Here is an 18,860-nt window from a genome sequence, read left to right as displayed (position 1 = left end):
GAGCTGCTCACAGTAAAACACAAATAGGTGTTGAAGCGTTTTGTAGGAAGTGAAGTAGCAACATTTTAGTGCAACTTTCCATTTCATCTATTTTACTGGAGTATTACTTTGTTCAATCTCCTATTATCACGATTTTACGTAAACAAGAGCCTGTAAATTCAAATATTAACAAAATAGCTAATGAATGCACATACATCAGGCATGAACACATGTAAATAGTTATACAGGGGGCCCTCTTATGTAAATGCACACACACACACATATGGAACTGTATCATTGCTGCATTCTAAATGACCGAGCCAATCAAATTTGCCTAATGAGACATCTGGCATTCTGCCTGCATGTGGATGTCAAACCTAGAAACAGCTGGGCCTTTATACACACACACACACACACACACACACACACACACACACACACTTCCCCTTTCTCCTCTCACACTTTATCAGATCTGGTGGAAGAATGAGATGGAAACACTGATACGTGATGGATCACATATTTATTGGAAACACATACACCCACACACACACACACAGAGCAGAACTCAGGGACTCGTTGAGGAAGGAGTTGTGGTCAAGACTTTACTGGCCAGCGCACAGTGTCGTACACTCGTTCTCCCACACGCACCGCTTTTACACATGTGATATATTATGCATACATGAGTGTGAGTAACGCACTCACCGCGGTCATAAATTAGATATATGGCGGTGGTGGCGGCGGCAGTGGAGGAGGGGGTGCTCAGAGAGGAGTGTGTGTATTTGTGTGCATGCGAAATGAGGAGGGGAGGAAGGATGGAGGGGGGGGGCACAGATGGCTGTGGCCTGAGGCATTCGAGGTACTGCAGCTAAACATGGAGACTGCAGCACGCACACACACACACACACACACAGGAGATTAAGTGTTGGGGGCTGCTCACATATACAAACACTTCAACATATACTGTATAGAAGCAGAAATAGGAGACACACAGACGCAGACAGTCGCACTATTTCCTCAGTGTCCATATCAGAAATAATATCAACCTCTAAAGAAGAAGAAGAGAAAAATATCAGTATAAAATATCAGTAAAAAATGTTAGATTAATGATTGATTTCAGGGGTGGATAGAAGTACATTTACTACTGTACTGAAGTACACATTTGAGGTACTTGCTATATCATGCTTTATACTTCAATTAAAGAAACAAACATTGTACTTTTTGCTCCACTACATTTATTTGATAGCTATAGTTACTGATTACTTTACAGATTAACACACACACATATATATGTATCACACTTTATTTGGATAGTCGGCCCACAAATAGTTTGTTCATTTGTAACATTTTAACAACCTGTTAGTCGCAGTGTTCAACAGATCGTCTTGACCTAACAGATTGTTTTGAGTAGTTCAAGATCTAAACTAAATTATTCTCGGACTACGTTGGTGTCTTAACGAGTTGTCAAATAAACTCGACAGAAATAATCTGTTAAACAAATGCAGAACAGCTGAATCATAAGTGATCAGATGTTCCATACTCTATAAACTAAACTGTAACAGAATATCCAAATAAAGTGTGAATGAATTAAGTACCTTAAGGTATAAATAATACAGTACAATGTCTGAGAGAATAGCTGTCTTGTTTTATATCCTGGTTGTATAAAAGGTAAATCACATTTATATCTTGTAAAGAATGCAGAAAACATTGAGCTATGACGATTAGTATTAGTTACTGAAAGTATAACATGTATTTTTATTTTTTAAAGAAATAGAACCATTACAAATACATTATTATTTTTAATATTATTATTCCTAGACATAACAAACTTTCTTGTATATCATGTGAAATATCAACTTTTTGACCCTATTCTATTGCCCGTTTTTAAATATTTTTCACATTGTGCTCAAATTGCCCTCCAGATGCATTTCGCTGCTTCACTTTCAGCTCAGTAATCGTCTTAAATCAGGATGAAGGAGAGGAGTCTGACTGCCAGCCTCGGCCTCATCTGTCACTCGTCCCCCGATGATTCATGTAAGTGTCTTTTGTCTTTACTGTGGCCTCTCGGATTCTCTCACCGTCCAACAGCTTGCCTCTGTCACGTCTTGTTCACACACTACGACACAATACAACTTTCTCCCATTCTCTTTCTCTTTTTAACCCCCCTGGTCCTTCTTCATTCCTTCTCTCTCTCTCTCTCTCTCTCTCTCTCTCTCTCTCAATCAGTTCCTCTCCTGCTCTTCCCGCTGCATTCCCCCATTCCTTTCTCTTTCTCTCCCCTCCCTCTCTTTTACTCCCTCCCCACCCTCTCTCCCACTTGTCTGAACTCTGACAGGTGTGTAATTGAATGATTAATGACCACCACACAGTACCCCCTCCCCCCCCCCCCCCCTCCCTAAAACACACACTTTATGTTAAAATGGAATTGTACATATTTATGCACACACACACGTTCATGCGCCGGCACACGCAGACGTGCACATTTTCACATTACACATGTGTATTCATTTTGCTTCAATAGCCCAAATGGTCAAATTCAAACCAGTGGGAGTCTTGAAATGATGGAGACATTAGAAGGAGTGCAGCAATGCACCGAGTGCAAACATATATTATCCCGCACTGTGCAAGAGCTGCCCATTTAAAAAAAATGACACTGTTGTCATTTACACAAAGTGTTTCAACTTGTGGGAATTTCCCACAAAGATGTTATTCGTTTATAGTCATTTTCTAAAGAATTCTGCCAAAACGCTGCAGCTCTGACTTGTGCAGTTGTATTCTCTTCTAAGCACAGCACACAAACAATCAAACACAATGCAGATAAATACACCCAGGCTCCTTCTCCCCCTCTGTTTCACCCACCTCTTCATTTGTCAACATAAAGGCAGATTTTATGCGGTGTAATTCCCACCTTCTAATGGAGTCCGTGTTGGCGAGAGGAAAGGCTGTCGATCTATCTGAACCAATAACACGCCGAGGCTATATGACTGTGAATGATGGTGTGCGAGAGAGGGCTGAACACTGATGTATGAATAAAGTATGTGCTGTTGATTTTTCTTCATATGTGGTAGGATACAGATTGTGTGTGAAGTAGAGAACGACTGATTGTTGTTTTCTGAAGGCCGATGCTGATAACGACCGACTAGTGGTTCAAGTCACTGTTTACATTTTCTGTATTGAACATAAACCATAAAAACTGTTTCATAACATACATTCATGAATCGATATTGTTGGAAAACCAATTTCATACTTTGTCAGTGAACATTTTACTGAAACATTGAGGATCAGCGTCTTTAGACTTTACAGATTCAAAAGTCTGGGATTTCGGGTTATATTGATGTTTTTCTTCTTTCCTTCATGGCTATTTTAAAAGAGATAAAAACGGTTTGATTCAGACATCAAATGTATTACATGTGCTTGAAATAGTTTTTCTCCCCAAAAAAATTAAAATTAAATAATTCAAACTTCCATTTTGTCGATGTCCCCACAGTGTTGCACGACAGGGGAGAATACTGTTGGATCTTGGTTTTAGAATTCGTTGTCCTGTCCAGAGAAGCGTGTGTGACCCTCGATTGTTCTTGTTATTGAATCACAACGCTGCAATTGGGCTCCACATATTTTGAGAAGCTGTTTATCGTTGGGCCCTCTGCAGTCTACTCAGTGGTCAGATTGATTGTTTAAACTGTGATTAATCAATCCATAGTGTGTTCAGCTGATATTCAAATTTAAATTCTATTGTGGAGTTTGAAGAAGCGCTTTAATTTAAATCAATCTATTAAATTCGGTTCCTAATTAAATCTGCACGGATGTTGCTAAGCTTCCAGTTTCTATTACCAATGACCAGTGTTTTCTTGTAATCTTATTCAACTATTGCTCGGAGGGATATTCAGTCTGGTTGAACATTGTACAGCGTCTTGTTCTTCATGTACAAAACAAACCCTTCATACAAAATAACGTTTTGTTAAAAAGGACTCTCTACAACCTAAAGTCATGAAAGCCCATTTTAAAAGTACAGAGTATCCTCTCAGACATCTAACTGTAAGCGTTTATCTCAGGCGACTCTAAACCTTTGAACGGCAGCGTTTAGTGCTGAGCTATTTTGTTCAGACATTCATAGTCCCCAGTGGATGCATCTTCATGACTTTGATTGTCCTTTGACTTTCTATCAAACGCCAACATGAGGTTGACATTGGTAAAATGTAATGAAATATCTATTAGATACATTGCTATGAGATGTAGTGAGCACATTCATGGTCCCTTCAGGATGAATTTTAACAGGCTCTGTTAGCTCGCTCGGCACTTTCTTCGTAGTTTGCGTCGTTAGTGCTGTTAGCACCGTTAGCTGTGAGCCGCTATCTAACGGAGGTGGAGTGTGAGGAGGGACACAGAGAAAGGAAAAGTGGAGGGATGCCGAGGTCAGGACCCGGGTGCCAGGGAGAACAGCCATTTCCTGTTGACCTCTTTATGAACTCTGGCCCCTGACCCCGCCCTCCCGCTCCGGGCCGAATGGGGGCAGGGTGGGGGGGGGGGGGGGGGGGTGATCAGTGTTTGTTGTGTGTTTGGGGTGCTGTGGGTGACTGCAGGGTGAAATCAGGGATGGATGTTTGATGTCCAAAAGGATGTACATCAGAGAGGAGGTGAAGGTTATGGATAGGACGTGGAGGGAAAAGTTAGGAGGGTTGTTTTCGCTTTGAGTGTTTGTACGTGTTGACATATGATATTCTCCTTACTTTAAGTTTAGGTGATAAATAAGGAGAAGGAACTGGAAATGTGATAATCCTGCCTGCGTGACAGATCACTGCAGCTGCAGCCTGAGGCCTCTGTCAGAGTCTCTCAGAGGATGGGAAGCAGTGACGTGACTTATGGTTAGAAAAAAAAGGAAGGAGATTACACTATTTGTCAAGGAAAGGCCATGTAGAGGTGAGTGGCTTTTATTGTGGTTTATTTAATGTGTTTAAACTTCTCATGGAGGAGTCTAAATATTCCTTAGTGGTATGGAACGTCATAAAGCAAGATCACCAGATTGCACATAGAAGTAGAAGGTATAGAAGAGTGAAAGAAGGCACCTGAGACCTTCAAACAGAGCATATGAATTTTGGAAAAATAATTGCTCCAAAATGAGGAACATTTTGCACATTAAATGAAATTATTGAGTTGTTTTTGGATCAAACTGACTTTCAGAGATCCTAGACATTGGCTGTGTCCAAAATCCACACTAAATACTATATAAACAGTATAAACTTCATACTAATCTTCTTACAAAGAAATTCATTCCTATGTGGGAGTTCATAGGTATACATAAGTTAGTAGTACTTGTACATGCAAGACACAATAAATGGCTTGACTAGCTATAACTAAATAGCCAACAATGCTAAATGCTAAAGTACATCCTGAAATGAAATGATTTTGCTGACGAGTTGCTAATCAAAAGTAACTTTTTTACTTCTTATTTAATTCTTTAACTCACAAGATTTACCTGGAGCCGTCTAACCAAAATCTGCAATTTTTCTTTTTTAATCAACTGCACACTCATTAATAAAGTAAATGTATGCACAGCGCGGACTTCATTTAATAATAAAACCTGCATTTTCAGTCAGAAACTTAAAACCCGTCCCCCTCCTGCACAAAGCAAAAAACTGTCCGCGGGTAGAATCAGACAACACACACAAACAGACAGCCAGTGACGCGTTTTTACAAAAAAAAACATTTTAATACTTTAACTGTATATTTCCCATCATCATTCAGAAACGTTTCAGCAGTCCGAGCAGAGCGGAGAGGGAGCCGAATGTTTAGAGAGTCCTTTGGCTGCAGCTCCTCTCACACACACCGCTGTGACACGCACACAAAATGGACTAGAAATGCTTACAGAAAATTGTGTGTGTGTGTGTGTGTGTGTGTGTGTGTGTGTGTGTGTGTGTGTGTGGAAATGGCTTTCAGTGTATTGTGTTGTGTATGTTGGTGTGTGTGCGTGTAGGAAAGATCTTAAGGTAACGGACACCTGCTGGTGTCTTAAGGAGGTCAGTGGTACGAGAGCGAGGCAGACTGGAAGTCATTCATAGTGTTTAGTTCATGCTGAGGAAGACCACTAATATTTAAATCGGCCTGCAGTGGCACACATAAATATAAAAATAGAATAAGAAAAAAATCAGCTTTAAGTAAAGTGTGTGTGTGTGTGCGAGTGTGTGTGTTTCTTTGACAGTTGGCGTGTGCAGGAAGACAGGGAGTAGCGAAGAAGGCGTGTTCACAGGATCAAAGTCCCATCCAGTAACGTCCATGTGCTGTCTTCCTGTGGTTCAGCAGGCATGATGGGAAGTGTAGTTTAAAGCATGTGTCTCACCCACAGGACACAGTGGAGACATTTGGAGAGGAGGAAGCACTTCTACTCTGAAAGAGGTATGGCTTAAACCTGTGGGTCTAGACAGTGTGCGTGTGTGTGTGTGTGAGTGTGTGTGTGAGTGTGTGTGTGTGTGTGTGTGTGTGTGTGTGTTTGAGTGGAACAGCTACATATTGAGGTCAGTGTCTTTCAGTGGGGAATGTAAACTTTCGGGGCAATGTGTCTTTTTTTTCTTTTTTCTTTAAATAGTGTTCAGTATGCGTCATTACACATACACAGCAGCACACACACATACATATCTCACCGCGCACTCACACACACACATTCATACAGTAATTTTCCCTCACACACACACAGACACACACACACACACACACACTCCGACTCCCCCCTTCCCCCCCACAACTAGTGTGCGTGTATGTCCAATCCCTGGGCGAGGAGCGGCTCTGCGGGGTGTGCGTGTGGCGGCGGGTGGAGCAGCATGGCGGGGTGGGGGTGTGGGCCCGGGTAGGGGTGGAGGGAGGGACCTGGGTGCGGAGGGTAGCCCGGTTGGGACAGTAGAGCGCCGGGGTAGTCGCCCTGCAGGGAAGACATCCCCTGGAGACCTGGGGGGGAGACACACAGAGGACAAGTTTACAGTTTGAGTGTAACGTGGGACATTTGTTAAATCCATTAAAGTGAATAAACAATGCGCAGTATTTAAAATACTAAATCCTGCTACTTTAACCAGTTTTCTGCCTTTGTTTCTCCCTAAGTAGCTTTCACTTTGTTAAAATCATCTTATTCCACACTGACATACTGACACATTCAGCTTGTTCCTGATCGTATCATGTTAAACATTAAAAATTTACACAGATGTATTTGGTACTTTCATAATAAAGCTTTGTGGGTTTTGAACAATGTTTCGCTGCACAGCATGAATTTGTAATGACTGACCCACATGTACACCAGAAAACATTAATATCCTTAGATTAGATTCATTTATTGTCCAGTGTTTTGTGTAACTAAAAGACTTGTCTGAGAGCTTCCAGGCTTTTGTTGTGGTTTTTTCGTTGGAACCTTTTTTTTTTCACATTTAAAGCACAGATTGTTCTTCTAAAGGTTCAGTCCACAACTTTCCACACAACGCTGCCTTCTCCAGCATCAGGACGTAAACACGGTTTAAATCAGTCGCATTCATGTTCATATTACAGCAAACATTGATAGGGGAGTTGTGTGAGGCTGCGTAGGGGTTTGTACAGAAACCACCGCTAACGCATCACTAAATAATGACCGACATCACCCTTCACTTGTGCTTATAAATATTCATATTCTTAGTATTTAATGAAAAGGCACAGTGAGGATTAGGCAGAGAGTATAAACATATATATTCTATTTAAAATGACTCCGTTCAACTCTGTCTACTTAAGGACTTATTCATTTTTATTTTGTTTTGGTAATATACTCTTTACTTCCTTAAGTGGACTTAAAGATTAGGCAGCTGATATTCTGTATTTTTCTTATTATCAGCAAATTCTATGAGACCAAAGACCAAAACTAGCAGTGTGATAGTCTTCTGCCCATTTGTTCCTACTGCTGAGGTAAATCTCTAATAAATAAATATATAGTTTAATATTTAAAAAAAAAAATCACTCAAACAGGAAGAAACGGTGTGTTTGTTGGGGACTATTTTCAGCGGCGGATTAATCCACATTCGACGCTCTAGTGAGTTTTTCCAGCAGCAGGACGGTGTGTGTGGGATTGAGTCAAAATGAATTAGTGTGTGTGTTCATGGTGACGAGGGAACATGTGATCGAGTGCAACAGTGTGGCTCATCGATGTGCTCTTATTAGTTTATAGAACATGATAAGAGCTCAGAGGATAATATCAGGCTTTTGATACACACTTGTTAGTAGCATACATTTCTTTTGTTTTTCAGTGACTTTGTTGACAGTAAATAAATATTATATTCAGCCTAATTTATTTTGCACTCTGCAGTCAGTATGTGAGAGCGAGCAGTATTTCCCCTCCAGACTACTGTACCTGCTCGGAGCCCAAGGTGGGCCTGTCCGTCTAAGCCGTAGCCCCCGAGAGCTGCTCCCTCTGGGCTGTAAGGACCACCCTGACCTGTGAGACAACACACACCGTCAGACACAGAATATACAACACACACACACACACACTCGTATATGCACAGAGTTGTTTACTGAGCGACCGACCAGATGACTGACTTATAAACACCGACCTGAGCGATTCGACTGGTCAATCATCGGCTGAACTATTCTCCTCCTGGCGTTGATGAACCTGCATGAGGGAGAGAGACATAAAAACAGAGGGAGAGAGAGAGAGAGAGAGAGAGAGAGACGGAGGAGGCCACCCATTAATGAAGAAAAAAGCTGACCGGGAGGCTATTAACCTTTTCCATTTTACAACCACTTAACCCTTTCAGAGGGCTGAGTAAATCAACGTTATGGCAGAGATGGTATTGATCGCCCTGTGATAATTGATTGATCTGTATCGAACGGGTCACCCTCTGTGTGTGTGTGTGTGTGTGTGTGTGTGTGTGTGTGTGTGTGTGTGTGTGTGTGTGTGTGTGTGTGTGTGTGTGTGTGTGTGCTGCAGCAGGGGTGCAAATAAAAACAAGTACGTTATCAAATTACAATATCTATTATTTAACATGTAACGCATACTTCATAATTGGGTTTCGTATGTGTTTCCGTGTCAATATCTGGGCTAACGAAATTGAACATTACGAAAGAAGAAGAATTGATCAGCTGCATGGAAATGCGCCGTGTATGTGCGTGTGTTTTGCCAGCGCAGATACATGTGCGCCTGGGGAGCGAATGGGGGCAGTAAACCATCTGATTATTGGATATTGACTTTACTGTTCTGTTTTATGAACATACAGCAAGTGGATTTTACTCTGCCGCAGTTTCGAGGGGAAAAAATGCTTAGCAGGACATTTCTTCCTCGGTCACGAGCCTTTCTCTGATAAAGTGAATTACAGTCTTCTCTAAAAGTCTCGTAAAATCACAACCTTTCGTTTAACTGACATTTATTTGCACAAATTGGTCACGATGAGGAGTTACTAAGCAGAAAAATATGACTTGTAAAATATAGACAATGTTGGTTTCTTCGCCACACTATCGCACCGCTACGTTATTGATGTACAGCCAGTTAAATTGAAAGTTGACGCTATACATTCAAACATGACAGCTTAACTGATTATTGATAAGCCACGGAGCTGGAATTAGTGTATTGATTGAGAGTGCACTGACCAGTTGTTGACCTGTAAGATGGTCAGTCCTGTGTCCAGAGACAGCTGCTTCTTCTGCTCCTCGGACGGGTACGGGTGCTGGGAGAGGACACGCAGAGCGAGGGTCAGGAGAAATCACAACACGCCACACAAGTGAAGCTTTCTTCATCAACGAGAGAAGAACATCGAGGCTACTAGAGACGTAATGTTTGAATCTACAATAGAACAATGCGCGTGAGAGAAATCTGACAACCTTCCATCCGAATTTCACATCTGCACTCACAGTTTCAACCCCAGTAAGCCCTCAATCTCTCTCTGTATTTATCTCTCACACACACACATACTGTAATATAATATAATTGGCGTGAAGTAACATTTGACCTGCCTCATTTAGTAGATAATTGCCTCGCCAACAATTACTCACTCCATTTCTATCGCTTGCACAGCTATTCAATAGCGAGCATATTCACATAATCACTTAATCCTTTGATTTTTTCATTTCATTTAATTGACCTCCATTAGGCGCTCGGTTCAGCTCTCTGTCTGTTCTCGTCAGCGATGTTTCGCCTCGCACTAAATCTTCTCTTTCAGTAATTAGTCTCTCATGCAGCGCTGGACACCAGCTTTCTTTGTTCATGACGGGCTCTCCGGGATGGTTTTAATTATTGTGCAAATTTAATATTTCCCCGTGTAATAAGTTCACTTTGATCTCACCGACAGGTGCTGGAAGAGCCACGCCCTCATGATGTTTGTGGCCACTTTGGGGAAGATGCCCCTCTTCTTGTTGTTCCTCCTGTCTCTGTCGGAGTCGTCGTCGTCCCCCGTACTGGGGGAGGCCCCTCCTCCGTCCAGACCATCGCCTGCAGGGATGCACACATCATGTCTCAGGGTACGAATGATACAAGGTCATATTTATCAGCAGATATGTTCTATTTATATTTTTGCCATAACATTTTTGAGCCTAAAAGTGTTTTTTTTGTAGAATTTCTTCTATAGTTTCTTATGCAAATTCACTCTAATAGTAATAATAATAACTTTAATGATTTCTTATGTGTAAACTGAATAAAAAGTCACATTAAAATGAATTCCACTTTAATTGACTGCAATAATGATCAATTCTGCTGCAAAAATTAATTAATTAACAACAATGATTAGCAAATGAGATGCATTTAAATGGTTAGGAACTAAATACTTAAGTGTTTTTCCTAATATTTAATACAGTGCAGTGTTTTCTCACAAATAGTATTTTGTGCGTGTGTGTGCATGTGTGTGTGTGTGTGTGTGTGTGTGTACCTGGGTCGCTACAGTTGTCTAATGTGCTGTGTGAAGGCAGGCCGCAGGTGCCCGGCGTTCCCAGGGGAGTAGTGGCACATTCATCTGGCTCCCGTAACCATGATGCATTCTGCAGGAAGAGAAGAGATGGAGAGGAGGTTGGAGGCGGAGTCATGGGAAGATGGAGAATGCAGCACGGTCACGCAACACTATTCAGGCCTCCAGTAGCAGCAGCAGGACGGGTGAACGTTGGCGTCTCTCCTACACTGTTAACTTCCTGCTATCCGACATGTCTCACCTGCTCCGACAGACTGGTGCAGGATCCGGTGAAGTCCTCCATGTCAGACTTGGAGCCGCCCTCCCGGTCATCCAGGATGAGGTCTGTGGGCATTTTGCCCTTCAGACAGGTGATGTAGCGATGGCAGAAGTTATCGCACAGGTCGTGCACCTTCGGAAACAGATTTACACTCATCAGTGCACCACCACTACTTAATCATCGCCTAAACAATGTATAGTAGTGTGGTTAACATTGAACATTAAAGAGCAGGGTCACATATTTTTCAAGTCTCTTCTAAAACAATATACACATTCCCACAAAAGTGTTCAAATAAAAACATGCTTCTCTCCCACCAACCTTCTCCAGCTCCAGTAAATGAAAGCGAAGAACCTGTATGGCCTGGATCATCTGTGGAGAGGAGAATGTGGATTACTTAATGCATTTCCCACAATGCACGTGTGGTTAAAAGCGGGTTCATATTTTCATTATCATACCAAGTTGTCGAGCTCGGGATTGGAAGAAAATATGGGCTTCTCTGATCGGATCTGCGGCACAAAATTAACGAATGATTACAAATCTGGAAAAACGTGCTTTCGTCGGCGTCTGCTCTGCGATTGGCTCGCGCTGCCGTCACTCACCTGCTTGGCAAACGCAGCGATGTCTTCGTTGAAGGATTCAGAGGAGCAGACGTCGCTGTGGTTGGTCATGCCGGGGAGGTGGGAGGTGGCTGAGAGGGAGGCGGGGTCTCGAGGGGAGCAGGTGGCGAGCTCGCACTTTTCAAACACTAAGGCCAGCAGTGGAAACAGTGGGTGACTGCACGCACACACAGACACACACACACACACACACACACACACACACACACACAAACACACACACACACAAACACACAGTTAACATACTATACATAAACACAGTAACAGTTGACACAGTGTACACACGATACATTTACAGAAGGTGAAACTTTATAGCACACAGCAGCTGTAAACACTTCACATGTATTTTGATATTCAGTACTCAGATATAGACTGTATGTTAATCTGCCAAACGTGCAAATATAATTCAAACAACTATGTCACTAACAGGCTGCATAAATCATTGTCTCCACCTCATCTGGGCTTCAAACCCACACACGCTTACCCGTAGATCTGGTCTTTGTGGTGTTTGAGGGAGTCGGGGATGGTGGGTCCGTAGTGTGGGGGAGGAAGCGACCTGACGTCGTCCCCGTACCCCCCCAACGACATGCCCTCCGACCCCGAGTAGTGCACCAGCTCTTCATACTGAAACACAATTAGACGGAAAGACAGAAAACATGAGACACGTTCGACATCTGTGCCTGACATCAAATCTCGTTGTGATTTTATTAAGCTGTCAGGGCGCTTCAGTGGCACGGCTTACTGGACCAACACACTCAGATATCGGCTGCATGCGCTTTTATATCTGCAGCAGTGTTTGTGTCCCAACTGCTGAACACATTTTGTTCTGCCGTTAATGTTAGAACTTAGTGTTGCATGTTTTTGTGTGTGTGTGTGTGTGTGTGTCTGTGCGCGTGTGTATTCGGGCTGCAACTAACATTTATTCTCACTGATTAATCTGACTATTATATTCTTAATTAATCGTTTAGTCTGTAGCTCCAAAACCCACGTTGACATATTTGATTTGCTTGTTTTGTCTGACCAACCTTCCAAAACCCCAAAATACTCAATTTTCTATCATAGAAAACGAAGAAAATAAGCAAATATTCACACTCAAGAAGAAGGAACCAGAGAATTTTGGGCATTTTTGGTTTTAAAAAAGAATGCCTTAAACGATTATTAAAATAGTTTCTGATTAATTGTATTCATTATTCTATCCACTGATCTGTAATTGTTTCAGCTCGTATACACTACATGCATATGTGTCGGTCAGTTGTAGTTACAGTAGAGTTGTAATGGGAATACGCTTCAATCACTGCAAGCACAACAAACACGGATATCAATACACATATCAATAATCAAAAGTAAAAAAAGGATGAACTTCTTTTTACTCAAATCATTCTGTCAATATTTACAACGGTGTAATGTAGCTATATACTACCCCCTGAATGTGTGTGTGTGTGTGTGTGTGTGTGTGTGTACATTGATAGATGTCACTGCAGTTTTGTGTACTGTACAATCCATTTGTGTGTGTGTGTGTGTGTGCTTGAATATCCCCATTCCGTCATGAAGGGAAAGCTCTCTTGCTTAGAAGGCGAAGCGTGGAGGAGAAGAGAAAGAGGGGTGAGATCCACGGAGGAAGACGGCGAGCCTGTAGCTGCTAATATCGTCTCCTCCCTCCTCGACTCTGACTAGACAGGAGCCGTGCTGAGACGTCCCTCATAACCCGCTGTGGCAGCCTCACCGGGGGCCCGCTAACACACACACTCTAACAGTGAGTCAGACACACATATGGCAGGCTCACACACACACACATACACACACACACACACATACAGAGATACAGCATCTTGTACACATAGCATCATGAATATACATGTCTCCCTCCCTGGTTTACCCCCCCCCCCCCCCCCACCCCCCCTCTTTTTCTCTGTGTTACGGAGCTAATTTGTGCTTCGCTGCAGCTACATGTCTCTGAGGCGGCGGCGCTCAGGTCAGCAGATCTGCTTCTGTTCTCTTTCTGCTGGATTAAAGGGCCGCGGTCCCAAAGGGCCACTGGGATCACACAGACAGGCAGCACCTGCTGGGTGACCTGGACACCTCTCACTTCTGTGTTATTTTAACCGAGCTATAAAAGTTATTATCTGTTTAGTTTTTCTGTGGACACCATTCCCCAAAGAGGCTTCGACAAGAGGTTGTGATTTACTACAGACGTGTGTAACTGCAGACAAAAACAGGGACAGTGACTCCTTTATTTTTGTTCTTTCAGATTTGCAGTAATTTAAACTATATTTCTATTTTTTAAATACTTATTAGCACTTTTAGTGCTCAAAATGGCTAATGAACAGGATTTGTGTCCAAAAGTGTCCATATATATTGGACACTCCCCAACATAAGGTCCGTTATTCTCACATATTCTCTCAATGTTGACCTCTGTGAATGTAATGAAATATAAATAAATAAATCCTCCTCATGTGCAAGCACTGTCGTCATGCAAACCCCTCTGCAATACCCCTGCAGGTCTCCGGACCCCACTTTGGGAACCACTAAATGGCTTATCAAATTGTTGTATTCCAGAGTCCCATATGGCCACCGGGATCACAGAAAGCACCTGCTCTGAGGCCCTGGCCCGGGACACCTTCTAGTTTTTATGGACGCTGGCTATTAACACAATCACCGCTATCGGATTGCGCGTCTCTCTTTACGCACGGCTCCTATCGGGTTTCTGTGCGTCAAGCGGATCAAAGCGCACAAGTCGAGATGACAAATTCCGCGAATTTCCCCTTTTTTTTTTTTTAAGTCACGGAGCTGGTAAACAGCCATCAGATGGCAGGACAACAAGTTTGAATTGTTTATTTCAACCGACGCAGAGAAGTTGTTGAAGGCCTACGAGGCGTCTTTGGGCTTCTCGGCACATTCAAGTAACATCATTTAGCTTCACTGGATTTATATTGGACTAAAACGTTATATTCTGTAAAATGAAAAGTAAAAAATGAAGACGGAGTTTGGTGCAGAGATCGTCTCATATTTCAGACTAAAAGTCTAACTGAATCAATAAACCTTCACAATTAATTAGGACGGGTCTATTTAACTTTGTTAACAACTACATTTTATTCTATAATAATGGCTATTATAAAACTAAAGCCTCTTTAAAAAGAGTCCTGTAGAAAACAAACAATCCATAGTCCAACTCATTCGTTTTCTCACTGCGCAGATTCAGAAAAACAAAAGTGTGAATTAAATTGACTTTAAGTGTCGTAGTTCTCTTTCTGCACTTTAATGAACACGACTGAGAACAACAACAAACTAACGGAACTAAGCTGATATAAACACAATGCATATACAAAGTAATCACGCATATTGAATATGCCTATAGTTGTGATACATTGTTTAAAATGAATGATTCCTGCATTTAAAGCAAATGAATCGAAACTAAATCAAACTGGACTTTCCTACACGGTGCCAACAAAATACAACTTTTTAAACTCTCTCCCAACGTTTTTCCAAACATGCGTCAGACCGATCTCCATTTGATTTACTTATAATTTCATCCTGTTTGACTTTTGTTTATCATACAGCGTTGTTACTGTACAAAATAAATTTCATCCAAAATCCAGTACATAACATTTGGCTGCAAAAATGACCCAGTAAAGTACATTTATATTACTAATAACAGCAGAAAGTTACTTGATTCTTTATTTCATTTTTGATGGAAAGCAGAGTTGGTTATCTCTGTGTGTGTGTGTGTGTGTGTGTGTGTGTGTGTGTGTGTTTTACAGTAGGCTACGTGTGTGCTGTACAGTAGTGTGTGTGTGTGCTCCTCTCCTTCCTGCTCTGTTTTCATACAGCAGTGATTTTCTATCTCTAATTGCTCTCCTCCACTCAGCCACTGTCTGTCTGTTTCTCCAGCACCACGATGCATTTGAATCACTATAGCAAAAAAAAAACACCACCTACTTACCAAGCTGCAGAGCTGCATCTCCTCTCCTCTGCATGACCTACACACCACTCTAACCCTTAATGTGCCATTATAACGCCTGACTGACATTGCACAATACAATTATTTTTAAGGGAGGATGACATATTAGATCCGAATCAACAGTTCCTCATGAATCGCTTTATGAGATTGCTGATGTGCATTACAACTCACACAGGACTTTCATTGAAGTGCATTTCACCTCATGAGCTAGGGTTTATGACTGTTTAAAGTTATTTATTTGCAGCACAATAAAAAAGCTCATAAAGACATTTGAAGAACATTTCTAAGTTTTTTTACTTTATAAAAAAAGCACGCTTTCCTGTTGTTTTCCCCTAAACATGAAGTCCATGCTAACAGCCTACAGTAGTCTGTTTCCACTGGGCCTTGTGTTTTGACTGCTACACCCAACCAGCAGTGCAAATAGGATTCCTAACCATATACTCCCATTAATATGCTTTTTCTAATTACCTCGTCTCCATGCCAGATATGAAATCTGGTATCTCATTAGGCTCTGGTCTAAACCATTCTCATATAAAAAAAAAAAGCAGACCTACCCTCTTCTCCATGCGACTCGACAGCCAGTCCTACACCGGAGATGGTGATGTGCTGCTCGGTTAGTCCAGCGAGCTTTGCTCCCTTCCTCTGTCCCTGGAAATAAAAGTAAAAATGTTTTTATTTTTTAAAAATTTGTATTTTAATTGATAACACTAACATTGTAAACACGATTAACACCATGCAAAACCCTCCCATATGGAATCAACAAAAACATGAGGCTGTGGGTAGAAAACAGTGAAGACCTGCTTCGTGTGTGTGTGTGTGTGTGTGTGTGTGTGTGTGTGTGTGTGTGTGTGTGTGTGTGTGTGTGTGTGTGTGTGTGTGTGTGTTTACTCCGAGCCCATCGCGTTTTAAATTACAACATTATGATGTGACTGGAGAGATTTTATGGACGTTAATATCCTTGTATACGCTTTTGTCGATGTGAGCGTAATGGTTTATAATACACTCAGCGCCAATAAACGCTATAATAAAGCTCGCAGCCTATTAAACGCTACTGGCTGATGGTGCTGAGCAGGCTGATACACACACACAAGGCTCCAATAAATGGTGTAAAATGTCCCACCGAGACGTAAATATCCAGTCCTGCTCGGGCCGTGTCCGGTGTAGTCCAGAGCCCCGGTGAGAAAAGAAGCAGCGGTTTCCTGCAGCGCCTCGCCTTCCGCCTGGTGCGCCTCTCGCTCCGGCTCGCAAGCACGTCGGGGGGATGCTCGGTGCTGTGGACGGCAGACGGAAAGCGTCCCTTCCTTTTTTGGCTCCTTGTGCTCGCTGTCCGCGCAGCATACGGCGACGGGCTGCAAAATGTCACGGCTGGGAGTGAGCGATGGTGTTTTCTGTCTCAAGAGGAGAGGAGAAGAAGAAGGAGGAGTGGTGATGGTGGTAGTGGTGGCGGTGGTGTGCGGGGAGGTTTCGGAGGGTCAAAACGCGACGGGGTCTCTTGCCCCCCCTCCCTCCCCTTCCTCCTTTACTCCTCCTCCTTATCACACACACAAACGCCAGAGAAGAAGAAGAAGAAGACCCCCTCGATCGTTTTATCTCGGCTCTCCTCCGAGCTGATATCACTCCTCCATCATCCTTCGCCACTCTCTCCCTATCCCTGCTGCCGCAGCTGCGCTATCATCTCCGGGATAACTCTGGAGAATAATCGTGCTAACTGTCATTCTAGCGGTTAAGGTGATAAGAAGAGGCACAACGCAGATATGTAATCCCCTACACATATTATATATTATATTTATATTTCTACATCTATATTTATTTCTTTAAAAGACGGCAGGTAATTTGCCTCAAAATTTCAAATCTAATTACAAATTAATTTGAAATATGCACAAAATCATCTACATGCTTTTTTTTTACCTGCAGGAGAGTTCATTTTAAGGGCAATTGCATTAAAAAAAAGAGTTTTAATCAAGTCGCTCCTCATAAATAAGTCATAAATAAGTTTTAAGCGTGCTGACATGAAATGTTCTATCTGGTAATAGCTTTCAAAGTGTTTTATTGGTTTTCTCAATCAGTTGTAGCTCAGCCTTTTGACAGAGCCCAAATGTCACCCTTTGTCTCTCTTTTTGTTGATTGGGAGAAGTGAGAAAACAAAGCTTTCGTCGTGAGAAAGTTTAATTCTAACCACAGAGAGAAAAAAGACCCCTTTCACATGTTGGTGGAATAGCTAAACCCCCAGTCTTGTGTTGTAAATGTCACCTAAGTAACATAATAATTATTCAAAACGCTCCCCTTTCCCCGGTCCTGCTGTGAGGGGCCAACAGGCGGCTGCACTTCAATCAGCAGCGGCTTTGCGGGGAACAGCGGGCCGGGGCAGGCGCCTCCGTGGGCGGCATGGAGTTTGACCGTGGGCCGGCCTGTGCGGGGCCCCGCACAGTCCGTACAGCCAGGGGTCTTTTTAACTCTGCAGGGTGCTGGTTTCCTGCAGGGGTGATCACAGCGCTCACCCCCCCCCCCCCCCCCCCCCCCCCCCCCCCCCCTCCTACACTGAGCCCGTAATACAGCCATCAAGCAGCGTCAATGGGCTGGAAAAGACGATCCGAGGCTTGTTTTCACTCCGTTAACAGGTTGAATGAGAAGGATTAACACGGACGTGTGCGTCATCTGAAGAATTCATGTCACAGGGCTTTATATTTCCTCATTCCTCTTCATGCAAAACCTTTACAATCCACAAATTACTGGCTACTTAAATGTTATTGAGAGTGACTTCTTTCAGTGTTTGTCTCCAGGCCACTTTAACTTGGACCATAAATCTCAACTCTCTGTAACATTTATCTAACAGACTATTATCTAAACATGCAGATCACGCTCATTTACATCACAACGCACTAAAGGATCTGCCATTTTCTTCACATCTCCTTGTGTCCTGTGGGATGACACCATACTTTTATGCACTGCATATGTTAATGAGAACCCATTTTGACACAACATATGTTGTTAAACATGTGCTGAAAGGTAACACAACTGTCCCAAAGAAGACACACAGATGTCCTGTGATATCTAACCAGAATTAGAATAAAACAAGATTTAATTCAGATATCGCCATCACATAGAAAACACCAAGGTGGATTTGAAATAAGACATATGAGGTGAAATGAGTTAAC

General features: G+C 42.4%; 1 protein-coding gene across 1 annotated transcript; it reads right to left on the bottom strand.

Annotated features, from left to right (window-relative positions):
• Window positions 1-6,677: 6,677 nt before the first annotated feature.
• meis3 (myeloid ecotropic viral integration site 3) lies at window positions 6,678-16,271 on the bottom strand. The gene is made up of 12 exons (XM_076100332.1): window positions 16,260-16,271; window positions 12,232-12,371; window positions 11,730-11,904; window positions 11,586-11,636; window positions 11,449-11,499; window positions 11,113-11,262; window positions 10,836-10,944; window positions 10,257-10,402; window positions 9,565-9,641; window positions 8,532-8,590; window positions 8,330-8,413; window positions 6,678-6,912 (listed from the first exon to the last, which is right to left on the bottom strand). The coding sequence occupies exons 1-12, from the start codon at window positions 16,269-16,271 to the stop codon at window positions 6,713-6,715; spliced, it is 1,254 nt and encodes a 417-aa protein (XP_075956447.1). The 3' UTR covers window positions 6,678-6,712.
• Between the last annotated feature and the right edge of the window lie 2,589 nt (window positions 16,272-18,860).

This window comes from Anarhichas minor, unplaced genomic scaffold (assembly GCF_050575085.1).
Source record: "Anarhichas minor isolate MPS153535 unplaced genomic scaffold, ASM5057508v1 ptg000026l, whole genome shotgun sequence".
NCBI classification, from domain to species: domain Eukaryota; kingdom Metazoa; phylum Chordata; class Actinopteri; order Perciformes; family Anarhichadidae; genus Anarhichas; species Anarhichas minor.
The sequence above is the reverse complement of the archived record's forward strand: the minus strand, read 5'-3'. Positions and strand labels throughout refer to the sequence as shown.

Bases quoted from the DNA above. Each gene is read 5' to 3' on its own strand.
- meis3 (XM_076100332.1), bottom strand. The intron at 10,945-11,112 runs GTGAGACATGTC...CTCTTCCTGCAG, and splicing joins GCACCAGTCTGTCGGAGCAG to AATGCATCATGGTTACGGGA. The intron at 8,414-8,531 runs GTCGGTGTTTAT...GTTGTCTCACAG, and splicing joins TGACCAGTCGAATCGCTCAG to GTCAGGGTGGTCCTTACAGC.